This window comes from Pelmatolapia mariae, linkage group LG8 (genome assembly GCF_036321145.2).
Source record: "Pelmatolapia mariae isolate MD_Pm_ZW linkage group LG8, Pm_UMD_F_2, whole genome shotgun sequence".
Lineage (NCBI taxonomy): Eukaryota > Metazoa > Chordata > Actinopteri > Cichliformes > Cichlidae > Pelmatolapia > Pelmatolapia mariae.
Genome location: NC_086234.1, coordinates 23,907,918 through 23,921,489, shown reverse-complemented (window position 1 = coordinate 23,921,489; position 13,572 = coordinate 23,907,918). Strand labels below are relative to the sequence as shown.

Here is a 13,572-nt window from a genome sequence, read left to right as displayed (position 1 = left end):
TGCAGTCCTAAATTGCAATAAGAGGGACCTGTTTGCTTCTTTGAAGTGCTTCTTCACCAACTAATCATGTAATTTAACATCGACTACAAACACTGAAGGCTTTGCGCTATAATAACCTCATCATTTGATTCAGACTGATGAAAGAAAACTATTTTACATAAAACTCTAATACTGAGCAGTAATTTGTCACATTTTATGTGGAAAAAAAATCTGCTTTTCACTGAGTGCCTTTATCAAGGGTGCAAAAAGTGTACTTATTTTTCATGTTGATGCCCGTCTTTACCTGTAGGAAGGGAGGCTATCAGTATGCGGCGTGAACTTTTCCTTGAACAACACAAACAGCAGCTGCAAAATAGAGTGTACTGATCTTCAAAGAGGCTCTGAAGACACAGCAGAGGCTGAGTAGGAGACTTATGGCTACCTTTTCTTGCCATCATTAGCGTTCCTCACTGTTAGTGTGATGGATGGAGCTCACTGATCGCTAGTACTAGCAGCTGGGTTAGGAAAAAAGTCAACCAGGAAAAAAAAAATTGGATTAAGTGCTAACGGTGGTTAGCACTGTTGCATCACAGGAAGAAGGTCCTGAGTTCAATTCCACCACCTTGCCGGGGTCTTTCTGTATGGAGTTTGCATGTTCTCACTGTGTTTGTGTGGGTTCTCTCCAGGTACTCCAGCTTCCTCCCACAGTCCAATGACATGCAGTTAGTGGGGATACGTTAAATGGAAACTCTAAATTGCCCATAGGTGTGAATATGAGTGTGAGTGGTTGTCTATGTCTTTGCCCTGTGACAGACTGGCAACCTGTCCAGGGTGTACCCTGCCTCTCACCCTAAGACAGCAGGAGAAGTGGAAGAGAATGGATGGATGATTACATTCCCTATAAGGTTAACTCTTATGTTGCTTTTAGTACATTTTTACTAATGGAGATAAAGAGCCTCAACAGCCATAAGCTGTCCCTGTAATCAGTAATAATCACAGCATGCAAATTTCCAAAATTAAAAAAAATATATATCAAAACATAGGTCTGGGATTTTCTCTGTCTGCCCAGTAATTATCCATTAATTATCCATAATTACAGTAAATATCCAGTATTTATCCAGGATTTGTTGGCATTCTTCTAAAGACATAAATTATGTATGTATGTACATTGTATTACTTTTTACTCTATAATCTAGATCCAGACTAACTGATTGGCTAACATAAAATCGGTTCAAAATTTTTTGAATGATTCATTTATCATTTAAAAAAGAAATAAAGAATAAAACAAGCCAATTTTAAGCATCTCTTGGTATAGTAAGCTTCTGTGGCATAAGGATTTGCTGCTTGTGTGCATCATGTGTAATTGTAAACAGATTAGTTGTTGATTATGGATGCTGGTCAGATAAGATGCTTTGTTGGCCTGTACTGTAATTTCTCACATGATAGATTCAGTATTTCCATCAGCACAGCAGTCATTTCACACATTAATGGGCTGCTATGAGTAACTGTTTTTCCAGTCACTTCCACATTTTGTTAACTTTAGTAACTCCCCAAAAGAAAAGGGAAAGACTGCACCGTTTGTGCTGGTTTAAGGTTTTTATATTTTAAAATGTTCAATTAAGTTTGAGTGACACTTAATATTAAAAGAACAGCCAAGCAAAAGGAAATTAAAGAAAGGTTAAAGAAAGGTTATTCAGAGCTCTCATGTTAGACTGATTCAATGAGTGCTATGTTAATGTGCATGGTCCCTAAATTAGCAAAGCATCAGTTGAGGCAGTTTTGAGTTTATATGCTGATTCAGCGAAAAACAAAAAGAAGCTAATCAGAAGAGAGTAGCTGATGACTAATGTTTGTTCAAACATAGTCTTTCTAAACCTGTTTGAGGTAAATAAAGACCCTCAGGCACTATGTGAGAATTTGTTATGCACAATCGTTTAGAGTTCAGTGCATTTTACAACAGAACTTTCATCAAGGCTGCTGTTTGTCTAGTTTCTTCCAGGCCTTTGGAGTCACTTTAAATACAAAAGTTTGTGTGTCTTTTGATGCTAAGTATTACATGGTATTAAATCATGGTTTTGATCAAGCAGTTTGCATTTTGTGATGCAGCAGGATATAGCAAATTTGAAATGTCGCTTTGTTGTTCGTGTAAAGGCGAGGATTAAAAGAAAAAAAAAGACGCAGCTTGACTTTGATGTGATTGGAATAAACTTCTCTCTGGGAAATAATGTAAAAAAGAAATAGCACAATTATTGTAAAACCCCATCGGTTCTGCAGTAATGGCAGACTCAGTGGGAAAAGTAGTGTGTCCGTGGGTGAGGAGTGGAGATTAAATGAAGGTGAAATGAAAGGGAGCGGCTGCTGTGACAATGGCCTGTCAGCAGCAGTATTGTCACAGTCGCTTAAAAGAGCATAAAACATTAGGCAGGAATTTGATAGAGCTGGTTGCTGAGCCAATGCAGACACACACAAACATACACAACTGCATGCAGAAACAGATTCACAAGAAGTTGCAGACAATTCACCTAGATCTAGCTGACTCTTAGAAGAGAAAAGACACAAAATAAAACAGTATAGCTCAGCGGTCCCCAACCCCTGGGCCACAGACCGGTACCGGCCCGTGAGTCGTTTGGTACCGGGCCGCATGTATACAATACTACAATGTTTTAAATAGTTTAGCATATGAACGATTAGCCCCCATAAGCTAAAATCTAAGGCTTCAGATCACTTTCTCACAGTAAACATGAGGTGTCCAACCAGCTTGGTCTCAAAACCTTCTGTTTAGAAAGCACAGCCAATCAGGTTTAACCTCCTAAGACCCGAACTCTTTCATGGCATGCATTTTAAATTTCTCTTTGCAATTTGTGCTGACTGGGACCTGATGAATGTAAAAACAAAGAATTATCTTTTTATCTGATTTTGCTCTACAAGAGCCTGATATCCACATATGAAGACATTTGTTTTAAATTTCGATAAAACAGTGGCAGTATGATGTCCTCGTAAGTGGGATATCAGGTCCTTGTAGAGCAAAATTTAGCATTGTGGTCCAGGCAACCCAAAATGTGATGTCCACATATGTGGACACCGGGTCCTAGGAGGTTAAAGTCACTAATTTTAGCTATCAGATGACACAAATAAGTGATCCTAAAGTATAACCCCATGTCCAAAACATCTATTTAATCAATTTCTTGAATTAAAAGTGAATAATTAAACTGCACTTTGTATTACAAAATGGGTAGCAAGTCACTGTAGTCAGGTCTACCATGAGATCAACAGGAAAGGGAAAAGAATAAGCAGTAGAGAAACAGATGTGGGTAAGACTGTTCCAGTGAACCAGACCGCACACAATGACTAAATCACCTAGAAAATGATCTTTAGAGCCATTAGAACCAAATATAGAAGCCACATTTGACATTTTTAAAGAAAGGAACAAAATAAGTCAACATTGGACTCGCACCTATCTGTCCATTCACAAAGAAGCTAACTGTGTGGCACAAATGTTGCATAGCTGCACATAATGGCTTTCCACACACATCTGTGTAAATGCAGTGGGTGTGAGGGAATGAGACTCTGGGGTGTTTATTTCCAACTTCCAGCATGAAGAGAAAGGATATATCAACAGAGAGCCAAGAAACCAAGATATTTAAGGTCAGCGTAATGATTGATTGGTCAGTATTTAACAAAAAGCCTTAGAAATGATCATGCTTGAATGTGGTGAGTACTTTCGACATATAGAAAACAAACACATAAAAATGTAAAATATCATGTTACGTTTGACCTCTGACCTCTCCTTAGAGGTCCATAGATTGATCTGAAGGTCAACCTGATAATGCTACACAAAGCTATTTAACGCTATGTTTCTTACTGCCATGGTTTGTATTGACAACATTGAGGCATTTAGGAAATGATATATGAGGATTCTAAACATCACATTACTTTTGACCTCTGACCTCTTCTTCAAAGTCAAATAAGGTCAAACTTTCATTAAAAAAAAGTCTTATTTTTAAAGGCATGTTTAAAACTCTTCTGCCTTTGTATTGGCAATAAATAGCATTTTACATTTGACCCAGTCTTTACATTTCACGTCCACCTTTCTTTAAAGTTAAACCCAGAATGTGTCTCTAAAAGAAGAGCTGTCATGAGAAAGAGAATGAGCTGTCTACATAGTGAGAAATATACTGTAGTATAATGTTATGTAATAAGCTCAAGTTATTCATGTCCGGTTATTTACTATTTGATACCCCCATTATTCATTACCTACTCCTACATAGTGTTTGTGTAATCATAGTAAACATATGTAAGCATACCCTTATCTAAATTTCACTGCACTAGAAAACCTCTTAAATGATATTCTAAAAGAACAAAGCAAAAAACAAAAATAATATATTCGAAATAAAATATTATTTCTTGAAAATGTAAATACATTTTAATTTTTTTCTATTCCTTTTTTAAATGTAATTAGTTTTTTCTGTAATCAACAGTAACAGTATATTTATAAGATACTAGAGGTGGGAATCACCATACATCCCACGATACGATATTATTGCAATTTTTTAAAATATTTTGCGATATTCAGATTCTGTACATAAAGGTAAACTTTATCAATATTCATTTTATCTAATAACAAAGTCTCACACTCAGTCTTTCTCTCATTTCAGTCAGTTTTATTGTTGACAAACTGAACGGTTTGTATTTCAGTCTAGTCCAACTTAACTGAATGCAACCATCTGGTACAATTATAGCTATTCTGAACTATGCAATTTGTGAAAACTATGCAGCCCCTTCAGCAACTGAAGAATTTGAAAGTAAATTAAAACAAAATATAATTTTACATTAAATAAAAAAGTTTTAAACTTAATTAAAATAAAACATGTCTTAAATTAAAATAAGTAAACTGTCATGTTTATTGCTGCCATAAAAAAGTTAAACACATTTGGACAGTGAAGGAATGTCAGGATTCTTGCTCAGAAAAAGGAGCTGATCAACATGCTCTGAAGTCAGAGCATGTTCCAGTCCACAAAAACTTCTTTTGTAACAAAATATTGATTTCTGCTGTCCCTGTATCGATACATTATTAGCAAACAAAATATCACGATACTACACAGTATCGATTTTTTCCCCCACCCCTATAAGATACTAGTTTTATGTTAGTTGAACAGAAGTTTTTCCATATTGAAAAAATTAATGTATGGTTAGGCTTAACAAAAGCTACGCATGCATAAAAATACAAACAATTCTTACTTATCTGTCAAGTTAGAATCACCAATTAACTTCAAAAAAAATGATTGAAGTAAAGCAGACACATTGGGTTTTTTAAAATGAGAGTTGGCATCTTTAAAGGAAGGAGGCAGGAAACTGAAAGGCTGAACCAAGGGCCACTAAGAGATAAATAGGAATCATATTAAACTGTGGATCACTCAAAGCCACTCTAACAGAGTCCAGTGATTAAAATTATGGAGGTGGAAATGAGCATAGCAATGTCTCCAAAAGTTGATTCTGTTCATCTGGACGTAGCGTTCTGTGGGAGAAACGTATCGTCACTCATCCAAGTGACTTCTTCAGTCTCAGCTGACTGCAGGTTTCCAATCTTATAAACAGTACATTTGCATAATGACTGAAACCAGCCCACTGAAGGAACAATGGGCTGGGAGGTCAGTTCCTTAATCATAATTATGCAAATTCTCATGACCATTGATCAACAACCACTGACCAAAACCCACTGATCAAAGAACACTGATCAATGGCCATGAGTACCATTCACAGAGAGTTGGGGAATGGCTGCAATCACAGCATTGTAAGATGGTGAAAGATGTACCCTTAGGCCCCCTCCTCGATTCAGAGATGGTCTTTCCCTTTTCACGTAAATTGCCTCCTTGACTCCGCGCTCAAACCAGCGTTCCTCCCTGTCCAGGATGTGTACATCCTCATCATTGAAAGAGTGTCCACTGGCCTGTAGGTGTAAATAGACTGCAGAGTCCTGGCCTGACGAGGTAGCTCTTCTGTGTTGTGCCATCCGCTTCACCAGAGGTTGTTTGGTTTCCCTGATGTATAAATCCTGGCAATCCTCCTGGCACTTAACAGAGTTCACTATGTTACTCTGTTTGTGTCGGGGGACCCGATCCTTGGGGTGGACCAATTTTTGGCTCAGCGTGTTTTGGGGTTTAAAAGCCACAGAGACCCGGTGTTTAGAAAAAATGCGTCTCAACTGTTCTGATACTCCTGACACATATGGGATCACTACAGGTTTTCGCTTGGGCAGCGGTTGTCCTTCTCTCCTGGATCGGCTGGAGCTTTCTTTAGGTGTCTTTCCAGCTTTGACAAAAATCCAACTGGGATAACCACATTTACTCAGGGCCTTCTTGATGTGATGTTCTTCTGCCTCCCTGGCCGCTGTGTCAGTGGGGATGGTGTTTGCTCTGTGTTGTAGCATCCTGATGACGCTACAACACAGGGAGCATAGTAATGGTTTGGTTTTTAACAAAAGCTCTGTGGCACAGTAAAAACATATTGTGACTTTATACCATGGCCTTTGTCCAGGTTCCTTATTTAACTGTGTTTTTTAGGCAGTATGATTGTAATACCATAGAGTGAGAAATTGTCTGTATGAACAGTTTGACTGCTCGTTCTCATAGTTTCTCTATTTAAAACTCTGTTCTCTGAATTTAAACTGAGGGCAGGAACTCCGTGTTTCCAGAAAATATTCCCTCATTTAGTGTTCGATGGCAGTGGTGGAGAGTGTGAGCTGACACAGAATGGTGACTGTAAAGGCCATAGCATATGATTCACAATTTCCATGGTGATTGAGGCGCTTGGTGACCTATTGTTTTCTGTGCACGGCAAAAGATTTCAACGAAGAATAAATAAAAAAACTCAATAAAATAAAACAGTGCAGTTTATTCCTACTCAGCCTTTCTTCTAAGACTTGATTTGTGGAGGACGTCAGGAAGGTACAAGAATTTTTTTTTCCTCCACAGTATTTTAACAATCCACAAGGTATGCATTTAAATGCCACGAGATGCAAGCAAAGACAGTAAAACATAGGGCTCAGGGATAAAACCTGACAGGTGTGTGTGTGTTTACCACTCCCCTGCTAGCTCTGGACTGTGCTTTGGAAGAAAAGCTTCCAGCCCAGTGGATTCCTCAGCTGTGAAGCAGGACTAGAGGTCAGCAGCTGTTGTCAGAAAACTCTAATTCTTCATTCAAAAGAGCACACAAGTGTTAATGCTGAAACTCATCCTAATTATTTAGGTGTTATCCAAGTAGCTGATGTAATTTCCTTAGCATTTAAAGCAGCTGATTTTGAAAACTTCTAGTGTGCCTCTAGCCTTGCGCAAGCAGCTCCAAACAGTGAAACTCTCACAGCTTATGTTTTATTCAAACACAGTTGAAGGTTTTTCAGTGCCAGATTTTTTTACTGGCCCTTCGGCATTTCAGACTGTTTCAGAGGATTAAGATGGATAGTAAAGCAGACCCACAGCGTACCCAAAGGGTGGGTTTTTTCCCCATAATGCCACTACACTGTGTCTGCCTGTAATGAGCCAGCGGGAGGTTGATAAGAACTAGTATGTGTCGTTATGGGAGGTAATAACAGGTGTTAGATTGTGATGAAGTGGTACCTCAGCTGGAGAAGTCTGTTTTGCAGGGACATCTGGTTCCTAGATAAACATCCTGTTACTTTTTTTGGCCTCTGTGTTAGCGTTCCACTCTTTATTTTATCTTCTTGTTGCTTCATTTATCTCTCTTATTCACATTCTACTTGTTTTTGTATACAAGAGGTGAAATACTTTTAGAAGGAAAAAGTGTTTTAAACCCTTTGAAATTACCAAGAGAAGATCAGAAAACTTTGTTCTTTCAAGATTGTTTCTACAACAGGACAAATTACTAGAAGTACCTTGTGTTGTGTCACCCCTCTTGGTCTTGAGCACCAGTTCTCCAGGCTTTTGAGAGTTTTTTCTCACTCATTTTCAGTCTTGGTTTTTAAGCCTCTTAACACTGACCTATGAATCAGCTGAACATAAAAAAAAAGTTACCTAACTCGAATGACAGACAACTCGCAAACACAGTCTGACAAACATCAAACAGTATTTTGGCAGGAAAGAGGTGATCCCCAAAGAGCTGAAAATGTGTCATGTTTCATGGTATGCAGTGTGTCCTTAAAAAACCTTTAACAACTTGACAAATAGAGAGCATAATAAAATGTGGCTGAGTTGATGATTATCGGTAGAACAGTATCTGACGTCAGAGGAAATCAATTCAGCTGACAGGGCCTGAGTGATACACCTGGCTCTTCAGTTGATCACCATCACTCATTATCACCATCAGAAATGGTCTCAATGACTGAGCATCTGTCGTCTTTAAGACGTACTTAAAGAATGGAAATCGGGTTGAATCTGGGGTATGACGGATGACACGAGAACTGGAGTGAAAATCAGTGGCAGCAGGTCTTATGGAGTCAAATGTCAATTCTTGGTTTAAATGGTGGTCAATATTTAAGGAGGACGTCGAGAGAGACATGCAGTGAGTGCCTACAGTTGTCTGTAAAACGGAGTGGAGGCTCGGTCAGGATTTCGGGCTTTTAGCCAGGAGGGGTGGGGATTAGGTTAAAATTGAAGGAAATATTTTTTTCAACCATGCAATACTAGCTGGAAAGCATCTGACGGCTTCATTTTTCAGCATGATGATGATGTCAAAAACACTGCCAGTGCTGTAAAAGCATACAAGAAATAACATAATGGAACACGATCAGTCTGAATTGGCCTGCCCTCAACTTTTTTAAGCAGGGTGGAACAGAACAAAAGGCAGCCAACATCCAAAGAAGAGTTTTAATGTCCCTAAAAAGCTGAGCATACCAAATATTGACTTTCACCTCCTAAATATTGTACAAATTCTGGCTTATATTCTGTATTTCCATGTGTTTGTTTCAGTACATGGCTGCACGCGCTTCCCATTTTCCTAACAAAATATACAGAAATGAGAAGTGGCTCAAGAGTTTTGCACAAAAAAAAAAAAATTAAATATAAATGTTACCGTGGACTGTAAAAGAAAAACACTTCCTGTCTGCAGCTTATTTATTAGAACATGAGGTAATTTAGGCCTGCTGGAGCTCAGTCATACTTCAATTCAATTCAGTTTTATTTATACAGCACCAAATCACAACAACAGTCGCCTCAAGGCGCTTTATATTGTAAAGTAGACCCTTCATTAACACATACAGAGAAAACCCCAACAATCATATGACCTCCTATGAGCAAGCACTTTGGCGACAGTGAGAAGGAAAAACTCCCTTTTAACAGGAAGAAACCTCCAGCAGAACCAGGCTCAGGGAGGGGCTCTAAATTAATATATAAAATGTAAAGAAATGAATAGAAGTTAGCAAAAGAGCAGAAACCATGATGTTATCTTTTATTTTAATCACACCCTCTGTGACCCTCTCCAAGTACAATTTAGGCTGAACTCTGTTTAAAAGCATTAATTTGGTTACTAACAAGCTAGTACTAAGAAGGTAACATGCTGTGTCTGTAGATAAAAGGTTGGATTAACAAACACAGCAAAAATTAGTAAAGAAAAACGTTTGTTAATGGTGCTTTAAATGTTTCTGTAATTTAATCAGTGTGTCACACGTGATTCTAAATGCTGTGCAAACCTCCTCCAGGCACAGTTTTACCCTTGATTCTTGTTCCTGCCTTGTTTTTTTTTAATCCTAGCTGTGCATAAAGAAAATAAATAAATAAAGAGACTATGAATCAGCAGGTTGTAGCTTGTAACAACATAGCTGTTAATGGCATGACAGGATGTGTTTGCTTGTCAGTGTTTGAAGCAGGCCACACACACACAAACACTCATTATAGATACCCTGTGACCTTTTCACTTTCAGTTTGAATAGTGTGTACTTTAAATATATGTGGCAGGCATGACAAATGAGACAAATGGGACATCAGAGGAGAGGGCTGCTGCTCAGAGTGTACAGAGAGGCAGACAGACTGGCTTCTACACACTGGTCCCAACTTTAAAGAAGCCCTCACAGCACAGATAAAGAGGCTTTCCCATTCTACAGCCTCACTATCTGTAGAACCTAAAGCAGACAATTCCCAGCACCTTATAGGGAAAAACAAAAACAAAAAAAACACAAGACCTAATTTCTTATATTTACACTCAGTCACAGATCAGCAGTTCAGCAATCATATTTCAATCTACAGTCTCCATCCCACAAGGGCTGCATATCCACGTATAGCAGGTTTCATAATAGAAATCTGTTTGTTAACAGCAAGGCCATCCTTCAGACTGGAAACCTCCACAGGCGTTTTGCTGTTAATAGATCGGTTTCCTGTTTGAAAAGACAGCACCTAGTATTTTTCTTTCACAGTACACAGACTTTCTGTCCATGCTGATTTTCTTCACGTATTTTGTTATCATCTACAGTTTGCCAACATGTTCTTCTTTCATCCATCCTCTTAAACTGCTCTTATTCCTGTGTAACAGAGAAGCCCAAGGACATACGCTAACAAAGATCAACTGTTTGTGTCTCTGCAGAGGGCTTGGCAGTAGGTGTTGGTTTTGGAGCTGTAGGAAAGACAACATCTGCTACCTTTGAGAGTGCCAGGTAAGACTGATGTAAAACCTGAGAAACAAATACAACACACGGCCTTTCTGAAGTTGTGAAAAATGGATTCTTGGTTTATTGACTGGTCTATTAATTTGGCTGTTGAGCATTTTATCCGTCATTGCAGCTGGAGACAGTTATGGTTCAGGTTATCTGTTCACAAGCTCTCTGACTGATTATTACTACATTAAAAACTTCAGATAGTTGAGTTTAATACTGAAGCTGAAATGGTTGGCTTTTCTTATGCTCATTTTTAGCTCCATATTGTTTTTATGAGCTTTGGACAATTCACAGTTCAAAAGAAGGGAGGGAGAAACCCATAGTCTATAATTTGTTCTCAGTTTTAGGTCATTTCCCTTTACAATGAGCTGTCTTTTGATTGGCCGCTCCTCGTAAACTCAAGATTTTAACAGCAAGCGAGGGGACTTCAGTGCTGTGTGTCTGAAATAATCACAATCAGGATATCCCCTCATCTTGATATCACACAAAGCTGACATGAGCGTTTAAAGAACTAACCTTAGTATTTGAAATGTTGGCTATGGCTAATGTGAGTATCCAACAATGTAATAGTATATAAATGATCCCATAACTGTTCTCTGTTGTGTGCTGCTGACACCTAGTGGTTATATTCTGGTACTGGCGATACAGTTGGAGAGCCCAGCAAACCTTTTCTAAGCCAGCAGCCTAGTCTTTTGAAGCAGCTGCATGTTTATCTGTGGATCTGAAAAAGCATTAAGATTGTTAAAGACCTGATTGTTTTCAAATAGAAACGAGGTAACACTTTGATCTGCTAACAGTGTGATTGCAGTTTCAGTTACACTCACTACCAAAAGCAGTGGAGTTAAACTACACTTGTAGATAGTGATTAAACACAGGCTGCAGCACTTATTAAAAAATATTGTTAAACCCAGGACCCACTGCACCAGTGTGGGGTCTGACAATGAGTTTAAGGATTTCATCCCAATATGTAATAGCAGTCAGGGTGGCTTTGCCTAATCTGTGGACTTCTGGGTCCCGCTCCATGGACCTGCCTCCCCACATCATCACTGACCCATGGCAAACAAACCAAACTGGTCCCCGCAGCTTATCCAGACCCTTTCTGAAGCTTGGGAGCAAGCTCAGGGTGAACTCCTCTGATCTGTGCGGTTGACCTTCCAATTCTGGTATTCAATGGCAAATGCCAATCGGGCTACGTGGCACTGGGCATTAAGCACAGGGCCCAGTAGAGGATGCTGGGCCCTCAGCCCACCTTCATGAAGTCTTTTTCTGATTTTTTTTTTTTGGTCAGAGACATTGACACCAGTGTTCTGTTGGGGCTCTGGCAGAGCTCATCATTTTCCTCCTTGCCAAAGGAGGAGATACCAGTCCTGTTTATTGAGTTGAGGACCTGGGGCCCTATCCAGCTCTCCTGGAGTAACAGCCCATCTCCTCCTTGACACTGTGCTGGGAGACACATCAAAGCTAGCCAAATGAACAGTTTACTCTGGTTTGGCTTCAATGTCTGATGACTGATTATTACAAAAGTTTCAAATTTGGGAAATCTGTGTGATAAATTACACAGTAACTGGAAACTCCTTTTATCCCTACACCGAAACCTTCCTCACCATTCAAGTTGTTATTGTATGCATCCACCCTACATGTAGTTACATTTCTTGGGAGGTGTATGTCAAATTACGTTGAAGGTTTCGGTGTAGGGTTAAAATGGGGTTCCAGTTATGGTGCAAGTTACAACGTAGATCTGATGCAGATGTAAGCATAAAGGTTGCACACAAATTATCCACAAAATTCCTAAGATTTACAAATATAAAAAAGGTTTCATGCAATAACAATGAGTTTATACTCAAAGCAGCAAAGTAAATACTAATGTTGTCCTTTCAGCCTGAAGACTTTCACTCTTGTCTTCCCACTTCATCATGGCACATTTGGTGGCCAGCTTAATATTTCATAATATTTCTTGTAAAGAAAAGTTGGGTGACTGATTGTTTGTGTTCCATCAGAAATTTGGCCATTGGTATCGGAATCCAGAATTTCCCTGAAGGGCTGGCAGTGAGCCTGCCCCTCCGTGGGTCAGGGGTCTCAACATGGAGAGCCTTCTGGTAGGGGAAAACACAGGTTTCTACTCACTCATCAATCTTTGAACAATATGCAGCTGCCTTCATTGTTGGTGTTCTTCCTTCAGGTATGGTCAGCTTAGCGGTATGGTGGAGCCTATTGCCGGGCTGCTCGGCGCCGTAGCTGTTGTTCTGGCAGAACCTCTATTGCCGTACGCGTTGGCATTTGCTGCCGGAGCGATGGTCTATGTGGTGGTGGATGACATCATACCTGAGGCGCAAGTCAGGTAAGAGTGAAAAAGAGGAGTTATTTTTGGGGTGGGGGGGGGGGTCAAAGCTAGATTACTTGTGCAAGAGGTCTAATCTATTATCCTTTGCTTCAACTTGGCATCACCAGTGGAAACGGAAAGCTGGCATCCTGGACCTCCATCCTAGGCTTTGTAGTGATGATGTCACTAGATGTGGGTCTAGGCTGAGATCACCATGAGGACCGGCGATCCCTCACTGGACATCATGATGCAACTTGTATTTTAAGTAAAAGGGGGACCAAAATTAGTGTTTGATTCTCAAACACTGTTTATGCATTTAGTTTTAATTGTTGATCATAAAATTGATCAGGTTTGGAAGGATGATCATACTTGAACTTTTAACTTTTGTCATTCACATTTTAACAGTGATTTCCTGAGAGCAGCTGACATGTTTTTCATGTCAGATATTTCATTAAGGAATTAATTTCTGAATATTTAAATGAATATTCATATTCCAGGGCTGGAGAATGTTTTGTTGGGACTATATAGCTTTTAAGTTTAGAAACAATATTATAAGTACAGATAATTTCTGTTCTGTTAAGTTAAAATGAATGTGTTGGGTTTTGTTTCGTCCATTTCCCTAATGATCACGATACTTGAACTCTGGTGTTTGGCTTGCTGTTGTATGGGAGTGAAA

The 13,572-nt window shown here is 39.2% G+C and overlaps 1 protein-coding gene across 1 annotated transcript in view; it reads left to right on the top strand.

Annotated features, from left to right (window-relative positions):
* The window catches only part of LOC134633282 (zinc transporter ZIP11-like), a 153,953-nt gene extending 140,381 nt beyond the window's left edge, over positions 1–13,572 (top strand). The window contains exons 7-10 of the mRNA XM_063482160.1: positions 10,507–10,576; positions 12,574–12,672; positions 12,756–12,914; positions 13,025–13,572. Of these exons, the coding sequence (XP_063338230.1) occupies positions 10,507–10,576; positions 12,574–12,672; positions 12,756–12,914; positions 13,025–13,103 (407 nt within the window). The 3' untranslated portion in view covers positions 13,104–13,572. The remainder of the gene's footprint in view (positions 1–10,506; positions 10,577–12,573; positions 12,673–12,755; positions 12,915–13,024) is intronic.